The 15793-nt window shown below is 36.5% G+C and overlaps 1 protein-coding gene across 6 annotated transcripts in view; it reads right to left on the reverse strand.

Annotated features, from left to right (window-relative positions):
* LOC128987044 (spectrin beta chain) overlaps window positions 1-15793 on the reverse strand; it is a 124901-nt gene that overhangs the window by 36491 nt on the left and 72617 nt on the right. For all 6 annotated transcript variants that reach the window (XM_054407712.1, XM_054407709.1, XM_054407710.1 and 3 more), the window contains 11 exons: window positions 9178-9329; window positions 8072-8245; window positions 7373-7661; window positions 6144-6256; window positions 5669-5856; window positions 4729-4846; window positions 4351-4509; window positions 3647-3810; window positions 3078-3241; window positions 2219-2406; window positions 1878-2069 (listed from right to left, as the gene is read on the reverse strand). In XM_054407712.1, the coding sequence (XP_054263687.1) occupies window positions 1878-2069; window positions 2219-2406; window positions 3078-3241; window positions 3647-3810; window positions 4351-4509; window positions 4729-4846; window positions 5669-5856; window positions 6144-6256; window positions 7373-7661; window positions 8072-8245; window positions 9178-9329 (1901 nt within the window). The remainder of the gene's footprint in view (window positions 1-1877; window positions 2070-2218; window positions 2407-3077; window positions 3242-3646; window positions 3811-4350; window positions 4510-4728; window positions 4847-5668; window positions 5857-6143; window positions 6257-7372; window positions 7662-8071; window positions 8246-9177; window positions 9330-15793) is intronic.

Consider the following 15793-nt stretch of genomic DNA (forward strand, 5'->3'; position numbering starts at 1 on the left):
ACATTAAAATACCCCCGCTGCAGCAAACCTGCCGACTAAGCGAATTTCCATTTGTCTGAATTGATTTTCAGTTAAATATATTTCAATAACATTAGGTTAATACTTTAATACTTTAATACTTTCTTATGAAATGGCGACCATACAATGTAGGTATTTTAAGCCAAGTATGAATGGAGATGAGTGTAGGATGTACCTGGTTTAGCGAGTACCTAGGTTTGCTGCTACAAGGAAACTAATAAAGTGTGTTTTTGAGTAAAATATTGATAGCTTAGTACAAAATAAATAAATTTGCCAAGTTTGATCAAAATATATTCATAAACAAGCAAACTACAACATTTGACAATATTCTCCATAAGAATAACATGGGAATTTTAAATTTACAATTTTTTTAATGTTCTCCATTACTAATAATCGAACAAAAATACTTTTATATACTAAATTATTTGTTTTTTTAAGCTCTTTAAAAAGGTCTAAAGAGAAATTGGGAAATTTTGTGTTTTGAGGGTCAAAAGTGAGAAAAACCAATTTTTACCCCATAAAACCCCCCGTATTGCCCCGTTCTCCTGGTCCGATCGTGCTGGTTCGCGAACTCATTCAAGTTTATCCCGCTTTACACCTTTAAACCAAATTTCATCAAAATCGGACAAAAATTACTCAAGTTATCGCGTTCACGGACGTATATATATATATAAAAGTCTATATATATATATATATATAAAAATTTGAACGAATAGTGTTTTCGGCCTCTGGGGACATCAAAATGAAAAAGTAAATCGGTCCCGGGTCTAGGTCTTACCGTGCCACCTACGGTAATAGCTACTTCCCTATAGGGAAATTCGCTAACAGACTGCCGACGCATATTTGCGTCGGGGTTCTAATGTTATTAAAATGCTTATATCTTTGTAGTGGTCTATTTGAAGGCACTGAATTCCCTGCAGTGGTCTACAGAGATGTCTGACGCACAACTGCGTCGCTTGGTCTGTGGATATGATGATTGGTGACGTCATATAATAGTTGGAAAACTGGTCTTTACTTTTCTGCATCACTGTATGTATGTATGCAGTATGTATGCTGCATTATCCTATGTAGCTTTTATATTTGTTCAGTTATAAACTGTTCTTGAATAATCTGTTTATTTTTTTACTTACTTTCACCTTAAAACACAAAAAATGAACTGTCGCATATATGCGTCGTTTAGTCTATTTCAAGAAAACTATGATAATTTTCACTATTGTCTTCGCTGTAGACCGGGCGTCGCAAATATGCGACATTACTAAAGGTTATAAAAAATACAAAAAAACAAGAATAATTTATTTACAAACACGATTGTAGCGTATTACAATGTAAATGATCACTGTTTTACAGGTTTTCGCCCGTGGTCTGTGTGTACTGTTATCCAAGTGACAGACGGTCTATGTGTAAAATTCAAATGTATACCTCGGTCTGTGGCAATGACCGCGGCGTCGCATATATGCGACGCTCAGTAGCGAACGTGTTAAAAAATAATGGCCAAGGGACCAAGCGCCTACAGTGATGCATTGGTTCACTTTGAAGGTCTTCCGAATGTAAAATACATGATTGTGGGCGAAGGATTTTGCCACGAACGTGGTAGATAAATACAGTTATTTCCAAGATCGCAGAAGACGATCAAGGTATTGTCATGGTATCTGAGAACTCAATTTGGATTAGCGGAACTCCAGATTTAAATATTCAAAAGCCAAGTGCTTTACAAATCAAAAGCTTAACTTGATTACTACTAAATTTGACTCTTGCTGTACCGCTCCTTCTCTCGCGTATTACTGTGTTATAACAATGAAATATCTTAAAACATTTTCCATGGACAGTTAGAACCTCGTTGCCATTAGAAAGGATAGTACCTTGTGTTTGGACAGCAGCAGGTTGATGGTGGTCAGATCATGTCCGATCTCCGTCGTGGAGACAATCTGCTCCTTCTCCTTGATCCAGTTCTCCTCGTCAGCCATGTCCCAGTAGAACTGCCACAGTTTGCGGCTCTCCTCCAGCCGAGCCCTGCGCTCCACAGCCAGCTTCACTAGCTCTGCGTATGCGTCCTGCACAACAACAAACATTAGACTCTGCGTAATCACCTGCTGACTTGGTTGTCACTGAATCCTCAAAAAAAGAAACTCCAGACTTGTGAAGAGTTTTTAAATTGTATTAACTTTACCAAGTACATTTTACAATCATAAACTATACGCACCTCTAGTTGCTGCACCCGCTCTATGATGATGGCTGGGTCGCAGGGACGGAATCCTTCATTGGTCTCCTGGTCCAAGAACTTCTGGCTCTGTTGTACTACAGCCTTCACTCTCTCTCCCAGCACATTGATGTCAGCTTCCACAAGAGAGTGTTTCTGTAGCAGATCTTGCACTCCCATCAGGTGCTTGCCTGTACAACATACGGAAACTTGAAAAATTAGATCACAAACTAGGAATTCATATGTATGACAAAAGATTAACCAAACATTAATGATTGAGGGTACAGAACATTTTCTGAATTATAAAGGTGTGAAAAGAATGAAACAGAAATTACTAAGGATAATTGACTTGATTGTGATAGAGGGGAGACAAAAGTGTGGAAAAATAGTGAACTGTGAAGGTGTGAGAAAATATTCCGTGGTTGTCGGCATTGTCCCTGATATTAAGGATTACCAAAATGGTAGATCTAGATACAAAAATTGAATGTATAAAAAAGTACCTTAGTTCATGGTCGATAGTAAAAAAATTTTGGTTTATTAAAACAATTAAAATTGAATTAAAACAGTCACACTGTATTACTATTAGTCTAAAAACACACTACGCACTTGACATCTACTATTTAAATTTACTAATTTTTAAGGAAGCTTTAAAGAGGAGGGATAAATGTTTGGATAATGTACATATTATTTTTTTTTTACAAGATTTCTTAGTATCAAACTACAGTTATTAACAACCAAAGTACAATCACACAAAATCCAAAATTTTGTAGAGGAGTTTTTGCTATTGCATCCAATTATTGGGATTTTTCACCATCCGGATGGGGTGCAGATAATTAGGGTTCCGTTCTATCGGTTATATTACCATAGTCGTCAGAGAGCAGCCTCATCTTGAGCTCCTCCATGGAGTCGAGGATGTACAACATCTCCTGGAAGTTCTGCTGCAGTTGTAGAGACAACTCCAGCCTCATCCTACGAGCTCTCAGCAACTCCAACAGGTAATGCCACAGTCTCAGCACATTGTCCTTCCTGCAAAATATTACAGCAGACTTGTTAACCAGGGACTTGGTGGGCTGGAGCACTCAAAACAGCTATTAAGCATCAAACTATTTTCTTTGTGTTACATTTTGATTTTTCTGATTTAGGTGTTACGAAACGGTAAAAATAAAATAGGTCTTTTGTTGTGCAACCCCTCGCCATTATTCTGGACTTGACCAATCCAAGTAATCTAGACCAAAGCTTTCCAACCTTTTCTGTTGACACATCACTTCAAATGCAAAAATATTTTGTGCACCACTTTTAACCACAAGGTGGTAATCATGGATAAAATATGTTTACACTGTTTGAACGCCTGTACACACCACTAGTGGTACACGTACCACAGGCTAGTAAACATAGATCAAGGCAGTTGAACTGTATTTCTAATGCACTGACCTGGCATTGATGCGGTCAATGTCGTGGTAGTTCTCCGCCTCCAGCTCCTGACTGACCGTCACCACGGCCTGAACTCTCTCCTCGTACGCCAGGATGTCTGTCTCAATAGCCTCGTGCTTCTTGGCCGCAGCCTCAACAGCTGCCAGGTCAAACCCAAAGTTGTCCTGCAACACGATGTCATTATATTTTGATCAAGAGTTATGAAAACCTTTCAGAAAGAATGTTCCGTTTAGGTATATAAAATACAGAACGTATTCATAAATTGTTATTTAAAGGAAAGCATATTGACTAGCTAGGATTATTTAAAAAATGATAGTTTACCTAGGAGAACATTAGAGTCCAAGGGCTAATAGAAACGCCGAAATAATAGGAGGCTTAAAAGATAACGCTGATATTTCACCCTAGAACTTCTTCAGGAGTAGGTTGACGAGAATAGGACATCAGTGTTGTGTATGATCTTTTTGGTGTACGTTTTAGCCCCTGGACTCTTTCTTACGTACACGATCCAAACTCTAATTATTCCTTAAATTCAATAATGTATTCACAGAAATAGTATTTAACACATTTAAGGGGAACTTATTAAACATTCCCTCAAACCTCTAAAAAAACCAAACCTGATTCAGACCACATACTTCGTCTTTTTTTATCATTTCAGATATTTCATAAACAAACATAGGCCTACCTCTTTTAACCTCAAAACTTACCTGTGACACGAGACGCTGGTTCTCGCTGAGCCAAGTCTCCCTCATGCTGGCTTTGCGGTTGAACCGAGCTGCAAGCTGCTCCAACTTCTCTTGTCTGATCAACTCCTCTCTCAAAGCCAACTCTCTCTCGTGCTCTGACTTCTCCAGGCGTTCCCATGCCTACAGACAAACAACAGCTGTTAAAGATGCCACTTCTTCCTTCATTTCAACATTTTTCTTTTTAAAAAGCAAAATAAAGTATGATTTAAAAGTTTGAGCCAGCATTGAGACTGTTGGGATAGCTGGGTATCTTGAATGAAAAAGAATTCATACTGGAAACCAAATAGATATTTCACCCTAAGCTCAAAATTTTAAAGTAAACCTAAATGATCGTATTACCTTGTTGATGTCAGAAATCATCTTGCCCTCACGAGGAGTGTACGGCTTTTGGTTGTTGGCTCGCATCTTAGACTGCAGAGTAAAAAGTAATACTTCCAGATTACCTTTCTCTATAAATCTGAAACATCAGACAGTATGTTAGGTTGTATTTCATTGTAAAAATATGTTTACGAAAAGCAGAGTAAAGGAGTTGTAATTTAATACAAAGTGTTAAAAGAGCTAGCCTTCCTGCCTGAAATTTAACCTGGTAAGTTATCAGTTTATCAAGGAAAATCCAAGTAATACAAATTTATTTACTGTTAAAATATTTATCACCATATAAAAATCTGTAAAAAAGCAGATAGAATTTGTCAAAAGGCATTAGCAACGATAGAACAATAGCTTAAAATTAATCCAAAAGGGGTAATACTCTGAACCATCCCCAGTCACGGCAATGGCATGGGATCCTATTCTGAGGAGATTCCTAACTTACTATTACTCTCTAAATAATATAGAAATAAAATTTGAACAAACCTATTCAGAATTTATTGCGTTACTGACTTGGGATGATAAAACAGATTATCGAAGCGGGCTCAAAAGTCCAACATAACTAAATGGGTACTAGATTCTACATTCAATTCAGGAATCTAGCCTAAGGAAGTTAAATTTCTAATTGATATAATTGAAATTTATTATATTTGAAATTCAGGTTCGACACATCACAAGATTACAATACCTTTTATTTTCCTCCTAAACCTGAATACATTGTTACATTTATGTATAAATTCTTGTAACAAGACACCTTTTTAAATCAAATCAAATAAAAAAAAAAACTTTCTGTCTTCAATTTAATTTTTTTTTAATTTTAATAAACGTTCTGATTTGACACTCTTGGAAACTCCCAAACATTTAATGACCACAAATATAAATACTCATCAAACATACAGTTGACAGTACATACTTGGGAGGTTTCTCGACAGTGCGGTAGTTGTTGAACTGGGCGAGTTGACCTTGCACTCCAGTGAGAGAGTTAGCGAACTGTCGGTCGCCCAGACTGACGATGGTCGACTCTATCCACTTCAGCAGGTCGCTGGTCAGACCCTCGTACTCCTGGATCATGCGGTCGTTGTCCATAGCGATGCCTACCACCTGCCAATCACATAGGTCAGAACTCAGAAAACTAACCAAGAGATTGAGTTTTAAACATGCCTTAGCAATTTTACTTCAATAAATTGGATCAATCAATTGTCAATCAGTAGGTTGTCAGCCGACTTCAAACTCCTTTTTTCAACACACCTAGTATTTTCTTCGGAAGTTCTTTCCAAGCAACGTTGTTTTAATTGAAAATGGAGTACAAAATAAAATACGTTTGCTTGCATTTTTGGTAAGCAAGTTTTATAATTAAATCCAAGATGAATCGGTCCCAAACTCCTCACCTTTCCTATCCTCTTGCCCTGGACAGTCTCCTGTTTCATCTTGCTGAAGTAGTGGTAGTATGTGACCACGTATGTGATGATGGACTTCTCGTCTGGTTGTTCCACAAACACATCTGTAACATCACAAAACACCTTGTTGAATCGTAAAACAACAAATATACAGTAGACATTTTGTTACATTTTAAATATACAATTTTTTCAAATACAAAGAAAATGTTTGAGAATTGTCTATGAATGTTAATTTAGTTTTGCATAATTAATTAATTCACACAATGAGGTTAGATTAGTTAGATTGTCAACGATTTCAAGGCTAAAGAATTAGACCAATTATTGTTTGAAAAAATACTAGACCCATCTTTTCTCCCTGCACACTCTCGACTATGGCAATGTTTTTTTAAGACAAAATAATTTATTGCAGAACAAGAATAGTATGTTTCATCACTAGGGACAGACTCTTTTTGACTTGAGTTCAAGTTTTACGATCGAGGCTAAGCCGAGGTCGGAAAATTAGCGAAGGTTAAAAAGCCACTTTTTGCCCGTGTGGTGAACTATATTTTTTGTCATTTTGCATCATTAATTAACCAAAACAAAGCTAGAAAACAAAATAATTTTTATGAAAAGATAACCACTCAAAACGACTTTCAGCTTGTTTTCAATTCTGCTAATGCAAATAAGCAGCTGTTTGGTAAGTGATTCAATTATTTTGTCTATTATATTACGATTGTGTTATTATACCATCGAAATGACAAGCAATCGACAACAATAGGCTAAAACCTTACCTAATAAATCAATCGATAAATAATTTTTATCAATACGATTGCCACAATCTAAATTTCCAACTGATTACAACAGCTGATTTTTACTCCCTAGAGAGTAAAAAGCTTACTTTAGACCCGCAACGCATGCATTAAAACGGCTTTTTTTGCTGCGGTATAACAAAAAATTAAAACAAAAAATTTCCAATGTTTATCAGTACTTCTACTAGTTTTCCTCTTTGAAAACACATTATCGTACAACTAAAAAATGAACAACTATGCTAGGCATCCTTTCTTCGTGAAATTTATATTTACGGTACATGCTTAGTTCAAACTTTTGAGTTAAAAAGTTTATAGTTTAATTGTACATGTTCTCAATACAGTTATGCAATCAAAAGATTTTTTTTGGTACAAATCAAACACCAAATGCCAGTGTGTCTAACCTTCCCATATTTCTATAATCTACACGCCCACCTTCTGCGTCCAACAGTTTGGTAAGTCCCAGCTTGTCCTCGGCCACATTAAAGGCGTTGTTCAGGTTGTACATAGCGTTGCTCTTGCTGAGCTTCTCAAACTGTATAAGGTCCGGTCGGTGCTTGTGTATGATTGCGTTGAACGCCAGCCCGTCACGCCAGGAGGTGGTGAAGTTGCGCACGTTCACATTGTGGTAGCCGGCCGTCTTCATCTGACACCACAGCAGCAAAGCGTCCTTCGCAGACTTGGTCTCTTGGTTGTCTGTCTCTTCTATCGTAATGTCTTGGATCTGCATGACAGTTAGTATGTCAAACTCAATTTGTAGAAGAAGATAAATATATCTTTGCACATATGTATAAATTAATATATCCAATAATGTCAATCGTCACTTACTCAAAAACTTTACATGAGTGTGTGGTATTTAATATGTTCATTTTACTTTTAACAGAAAATTTAATGGGTAGGTACTACTATAAAATGGCAGTGAGACAAAGGATACGTTAATAGATAATCATATTGTACAGAAAGCTCGAGTTCAGTTGGAATACATAAAAGTAGAGTTACAATAATAAAAGTTAAGTGTCTCAGAAATAAGAAAAAAATACATTTTATTCAATAAATCTTAAAGAAATCTCGGAAGATGGTTTGTTTGAATTACCATTGTCGAGGTATCAACTAACTTCTAGACCCCACATTTACCTGGAAGCGCAGGATGATAGTCCAGATGAGTCCCAGACTGAGGCGAGGGTTGCCGTCCACAATGTCATGAGATCCCATGTTCTCCAGGTGGACCCGTTGTTCCCTCAGGAACTGTAGGGCTTTGTCTACGTTCTCCAAACAATGGATACGCATCTTGCCTTTGGTAGGACGGGGCTAGAAAACACAACATTGGTCCTTTACAATTGTCTATTATTTACCTTAAATCAGATAGTACTGTCTGATTGCCACTGAACATTGAAGTTATTTTACAACCCGTACAATCACTGACATGGGTCAGCTAACTAATAAACAACCGAACCTTAACAAGAACCTCTAACATAAAAGTAGAGATTGTCACTCAGTTATATATATTAATCAGGGAAAAGGGTTTTTAAAGTGAATTTTACATGAAACACTGTAAAGTTCTTGTTTGGATCTGTTTGATTTGGGCATCATAAAGCTCATTGGGACAGCCACCTGCGTTTGACTGAAGAAATCACACAGAAAAGCTGCAATTTGTCTATAGCCACATAAATAAACAAATACAGTTTGACCTGACCTGCATGGATGTCATCACTGCATTAGTTAATTGTTTAGTACAGCCGAATGCTCAAATAATTTTACACAAATAACCTGTGGTTTCATAACATTTAAATTTATTTTGCTATAATTTCTTATGGTTCTGACTTTTTCAGTTTGGACAAAGGTCCAGCCTGACGTGTCCAACAAAGAAGAAATCTACAAAATTGTGAAATAATTGTCGATTCTTAATGTCGATTATATAAAGAAAATATTATTCTACATATCCAGAAAGTAGTTTACGTTATCGTCTTTGTGTGCATGGGGTGGGGCTAGCACAGTACGGTCATCTTGGTGTTAGGGTGTTACACTGCTCAGTTGGCATCTAGTCGTGCTATTGAGAGATTGGTGCTGTATTATGTTGAGTTACTGTGACAGTTTAAAATGTCTGCGTTAATTGAAAATTCTGCGAACTGTGAGATGCGTAGAGTAATAAGGTAACAGTTTATTTATTCTTAATTCCAAAAAGTTATCTACTGTCTAGCCCTCCTATTTATAATCACACTTGATGAGTTTGCTGTACTGACCAATAGCTCGCCGGACAGCACCTCCAGCAGTTTGAGCAGCATCTTGCCATCACGCAGGTCCACGTACAGGTCACCGATGCGGCTATTGACCCTCACCAGGTGGGAGTTTACCCATTTCTGGAACGTCTTCTTCTGTACACTCTCACGCTCATCTGAAACAAAAACAATCTTGAATTATCGCTCTTGGCTAGTTAGCTTTCTTAACCTGCCACTGTGAGTGATCTTTGTTTAAACAGGTACCAGGTTGATCCCTTAAAACAGCTGATATATTGCCCATCATAACCCTCACTTTTTTAATAGAAACCCTTCAATAGCATTAGTTGCAAGTGTAACATGACAAAAAGCCTGAAAACGGAACTCGGCATATGCTGCAACCGGGGGAACAAGCAACTACAGTTGAACCTTAATTTTCCAATCTTTGGCTATCCGACACTCCCTGAAGACAATTAAAGGGTTAAGGCTAAAACCAAACCCCTACTAACTTGTCTATACTTATGTTTAGGAAATCAAAATTAGGTTTTTGATTGGTAATTGTTTTGTGAAATTGAGCTGAGCTCATCTTTATAACATCAAGTAGTTGATCAAAGTAAACACTGTACAAAACACTGTGTCTAGTCAGCGTGACACCTTAAATTTGTAGCCAGATTTTTTATCACAATTGTCGTAGTTGATGTGAGCCATCTACAGATTGCATTGATCTAAATGACTAAATTCTGTCAAATACACAAACATTTTTACAAACTCAAACTTAAAAAATTACTTATGATGAGTTATAACAACTGTTATGACCCATCAACCTGGTCAGCAACAAAAAATAAGGTATAAAATTGAATTTTAGACACTAGTGCATTCTGTGACTGGCTTACACAACTACGTTCTTTTTTAATAAAACATTAGCAACAGCTGGTCCATATGGGATCCAATACTTCAGGATCCAATAGTCAATGGTGACACCTAAGCACATGTATGTAGTTTTAATTCCAAGAGATTTAGTCGTATTAAACACTCCATGAAACTCAAATTCCAGCAAGTCACACTAAAATCACTTGCAGATTGTTTCATTATTAAAACTCAACTGTAGCAGTTTTGAAAAAAAAAAACACTTTTGAATGGGCTTTTATAGCATGGATGAAACTATAGTTCGGCCGCTTAGAAAACGACCTCCTCCAGCATTGGTTTAGCATTAGCGCGCAGGTCGTTTTCTAAGCGGCCGAGCTATAGAAGGAAAAGGTTCCAATACAAAACTGCAATGTGTAAAAGGCCCAAAATGTCCAGACACTAAAACATTTTGGCAAAACCAGAACTTAACCAGAATTAGAGGATTCACTGTAAAAAAGAAAACACGCTAAATTTCATACAGTTTTTATTTCTGCACCAAAAATCTCTATTAAAATGCTGATAAATTAAATCAGGTTTGAAAATTTTTTGCCAGATAATTATTAATAAAATCAAATTAAATTAAAAATTATATAAAATAAAAAATTAATCGAACATATATTATTTTACCTGTAATCTCAAGTCAAACAATATCTCCGTTGCATGACAGTAGATTATCGGACCACAGTTTGTTATGTGTCAATAACAATGATAATTTACATGATAGCTTGCGGCTGGCCTCATTGTGACAAGGCCAGGCTATGGTTGGATGAACTGACCAACAAAACTACCGATGTGGTAATTGAATCAATCAAACTGGGTCCGACTGTGCGGAACTCGTGTAGTAATTACAATTTAGTCATTTTCCTACATTGTACAAAAATAATTTTGATGTCTGTATTATTAAGTAACTCAATAAGTGTTTACAGTCCTCTGATCAGTTAGTAACCTATTTCAAAACTCTGATCCGATGATCAATCCCAAAACATACTTTGTTACTACTCAGTGGTGGCCTTAGAGATTGCAGGGCCCGATGCGAAGTTCAATAGCAGGCCTCTCTAATACCTGAAATACGGCTGTGCGGGGCCCCCGAAAAGCGTGGGCCCCAGGCACTGCCTTGTTTACCTATATGTAGGGCTGTAGGGCCACCTCTGTTACTACTTATATAAATATTCTGAATAATCTCGATCAAAAGTTGTGCCGTAAAAGTAGAGCAGGACCATAAAGAATGTAGTTTGTGTTTCTAGAGTCTTGTGCTGGAAATAAATCCATTCTTAGTCAAACCATTTAAAATCAAAACCATGTACTATTATCATATCTACTAAAAGCTAAGGGGTTTGTAAAATCATATTTTTGTCAAAACAAAAATAAAATTTGATTGACATTAAACTTTAAAATCATGTTAAGTCCTTGGAGGCTGCTGCTGAAGAGTTATTTATCGTCCGAAAATATTTGTTCAAACACCAAAGTGATTTCAAACAGCCGCTGAAGAGTTATTTACCATCTCAAAATATTTTTTTCAAACACTAGAGTGATTGTAATTTCAATATCTAGTAAACTGTGAGATTAGATATTTTCTTAGTAGTTATTTAATTGTTTTAGAACGTCTAGGCTCTAAGGACTGTTAAGTTCTTGAATGGTTTTAGTTTAATAATCAGCTTCTAGGATGTAAATGAGGGAAACCCTGAATTGAAACCGTGATATATCTGGAATCAGTTAGCTGTGGCTATTTCCGCCAGAAACCAACACAAACCTTTATGTTTTCGAGGTTTGATTATACTTGCTAGTTCGAACTTTGTGGTTGAATTAGCTAGTGGCTTGTTGAATAACACCAAACAGAATAATTTACTGTTCTATTTGTTAAATAAAAGTTTCAAAAAAATTACAATACATTTATTGGTTTATATTATTTCATTAGACAGAATGTATTTCACTTTTTAATTCAAAGCTTTACTATTTGACATCAGAGGCCCAACAATAAGCCATTAAGAAGATGGTGATATGCACTATGACGTAACGTGCAATATGAATATGAATTGTGTTTCGCAACCATGCAAACTGACACCTGCAAATGTGTTTGTGCAACTTCATGTGTAAAATTGTTCAAGACACTCACAGATTACACTCAAGGTTGCTGATAGCTGTCTTTTCTTATCAACACTGTGATTAAGGTTCCAACCAACTACTTACTTGGATAATTTCAGATTCAGAGAACTCGTAAATGTAAGAGTTAACTCGTAAATTGATTTGGTCAAAACTGATGGAAACTACTGACTTTTTTTAAGCAAAATCTAATTCATTAATCTGTATATTCCAGATAAATTTATACAGCTGAAAGTTATGTCTTCACCTTCCAAAAAGAGGTCCACCCCAACAAAGATGTAACAATCTTTTTTAAAGAACAAATCAAGGATACAGCTTGGTTAAAAAGAATTGGCTCTTTTATACTACTACGATTGACGAATACAATTTAATAACATTTTAAGTTGTATAAGAAATGTTATGCAAGCTACTCAAATGTACTCAAAATGTAGCTACTCAAAATACTCAAAATGTACAGTTTGAAATCTCCTCCATGCCTTCCATTGTAAGAAAAGCATGGCATGAAATGTCAAAAAGGTAAGAAAACATTGGATTGACTCGATGAAAATAAATCAAACTTCAAACCCACCAAACCACCAGATCGGAGACATAATTTTCCTTATCAATCTAGCGGATAAGATAATGGGAGAAGGGAGGGGGTGACAGATGTCTCAAGATATGACTGATGACATGTCACAGTTTTTATCACTTGAGTGAACTATGTCAGGGCAATGCTCTGAGAGGGGGGGACACAGTCAATTGACAATTACAGCCCATCCTGTACACCTACAGTCTACACTCTACAGCTGTTAGACAATCAACCATAACCTCTCAACCTCTACACATTCCATCACTTGAGTACTTGACTTGGGTGGAATCCAGAGTCATAGGAATCTGGCAAACGGACATAAAGTGATTTAAATGTTCATTAGAAAATAAGAGGGTTGCTCAGGAAGTAAGGAAGGTTTCAGGACGTAAATACCAAATATTTATGTCTATGTCGTTTAAGAATGAAATAAAAAGTTTGTACAAGAAACGTTATAAAATATTTACATTAGAAAGAGCAACTAAAAAATGACTTTTCTTCATATCCACAAACCAATCAGGGGCATTTATGAAATTGGTAGACGAGCTTTGAAATTCTTAGGTCCCAGAATTCTGCCGCCTGCGATCTCAGCCACCAGGTGACAGGTAATTGGTGGTCCTCGTTGTAATCACAGAAGCGCTAATCAGCATAAAAGCGTAATCAGAACAGCACGAAACAAGCCAAGTCACTCGGAGTCACGTATGGACTGCAGGGAGGACGGTCGAGAGGAAATTCCCCATTTAAATTATTGAAGATTGTATTTGCTTATAGTACATTTGAGATCAGGCATTGTCATGTTACAACAAAATTTTGAACCTAAACATCAAATTCAGCTAGCACCATTGTCGGGGCCAGAGTTTAATTTTTTACGTTTTTTTGGTTCAACCCTTGACGATAAATTTAGATAGGTTTTAGATGTGTAACAAAAATGGTATTACAGAACGAATCTCTCAACTGGCGGGATTTTAAGTGGCAGCACGATTTTTGAACTTAGATATTGTAAAAACGGGCAGCACAGTGACACCGTAACGGTTAGATGGTCATTGAAAAGGCGAACTCGTCTGTACAAGAAAGTATGTAAGTAGTGAGCGAGATAAAACATTAATTAATTTCTGAATATCCCTTACATTTACTACAAAGTGGTGTGCTTTGAGAGTTAATTAGGACAATTCTTCACACCCAACAGCTGGCTATAATAGCCGACCTTGTCCTAGAGTACATCAATACACCTCTTTGTGTGACTCCTAGACTCCGTGTGTAACGGAAGGACATACCTACATGGTTCCAGAATGATAAAAATCCCACCAGAAGCTTTTTTAGATATAGGAACGTTAGTTTGGATGAGTCACTATATTTAGGCTTTAACTATTTTAAGTGGTCTGATATTACATCACAAAAAACTTAGGAAAATACAAGGGGTATTTCTAGCAATAACATTCACTAGGTAGTTATTTCAAACTACTTTTTTTATTCAAAACATTTGCCAATTTTACTAAGACTTAGAGGTTATTCAATAACGAAGTCAATTGAGAACTGGGCGTACCTGCGGCCAATTCATTGGCTGCAAGTAGACCCCATCATGACTGTCTTCTATATTTGAACAATCTATAGGCATAGGCACTCTTGTACTAGCTAAATACCAGGTAAATATATTTAGCAAAAAGTTGACGATTTGAGTGTATTTAAAGTTAACAAACCGCTTGGTTACTTCAAATATGCTCATTTAAAGAAAACAGCAATTCTTTTCTCATCATGTACAGCGAAAAGCCACCTACGACTGACTGAATGAGTTGTCAAAAGTAAATAATTTAAATGACAGTAGTACATTTGGTTAGGACATTTGATAATGTGATAGAATATGTTCTGTACATTAAACAGAGCAACAAACACCTGTCTCAACAAGCAGTAATCAACACAGGTGTTCTATTTAGGCCAGACTGGGGCAATAGATATTGTCTCTAACCGGTTCATTCATCCACTTTCAACTCATCTAATGGCATTAAAACTCTTCATTCTATATTACAGACTATTCTGAAAATTAATTTGGTTTAAAACTCATTCGTGTTAGGGCTTATTTTTAATACTTTTCCCTTAAAAATCTAGATTAGGAGTTCTAATCATGGTGAAAGTAAGACGTTCTAATGTACTTTAAAATAGATTTTCTTGTCGTTAAAAATTATATAAAATGTCTAAGTGAAACATAAAAACTATTCCTGGTAAGGTAAAGGTTAAAATTATTTTAGTGGAATTAATATGGCCATGTCGTGTTCGGTACAAATGCTGGTCCTCACATCGAGCAAGTTCTACTGAATTTTCTTTAAGTAGTACCATTTTTAAAGACCTAAAGGTTCTCGCCATCTACAGCCAGTACAAATTAAATAGCATGGTACTACTTAAAAGAAAATTTAGCAAAACTTGCTCGACGTGAGGACCAGCATTCGTACCGAACAAGACATGGTAATCTCCTTGACCAACCTAGATGTCGACTTGCCTGGACTCAACGGGGCTACCCTTACTACACTAGTAACCTCTATAACACGCTCCCAGCTGAAGTGCGGGGGATGGACATTAGGGCCTTCAAAGATACACAAAGAGACTATCTGGTGGGCAGACCTCTATATTCACTAAGTGAGCTGGACGGCACGCCACTTTTTGGCAACCCCAAGTTTGATGTTAAAAAATAGTTTTATATGTGACGCAATCTATTCCAACTTTGTCGGTCACCGATGCGGTATTCAAGTACAAGTAGCCTACTACACAAACAGACTAAAATAAAGTGTATACTGACGCTACAAACAAACAATTGTTTGGTAAACCACAATGTTACCTTTGAGTTGAAGGACAGCTTGATCATAATCCATAGCGTAATGCGTTCAAACACAAATTGTACGCTCACAAACAGTATGGAACAAGAAATATTTTGTTGGGAACAGGAATGAGTAAGCAGCTGATATATCAACCTTTATCACAGGATATTGTGGTTATCTGACAATGCAGTTACGAATAAGTACAAAATACACAACAAACGCACACACAAACACAATGGAACATAATATTCAAGACACAGGGACA

This window comes from Macrosteles quadrilineatus, unplaced genomic scaffold (assembly GCF_028750875.1).
Source record: "Macrosteles quadrilineatus isolate MER2022 unplaced genomic scaffold, UCM_ALF_1.0 Scaffold_2__2_contigs__length_208266976, whole genome shotgun sequence".
Classification (NCBI taxonomy): Eukaryota; Metazoa; Arthropoda; class Insecta; order Hemiptera; family Cicadellidae; genus Macrosteles; species Macrosteles quadrilineatus.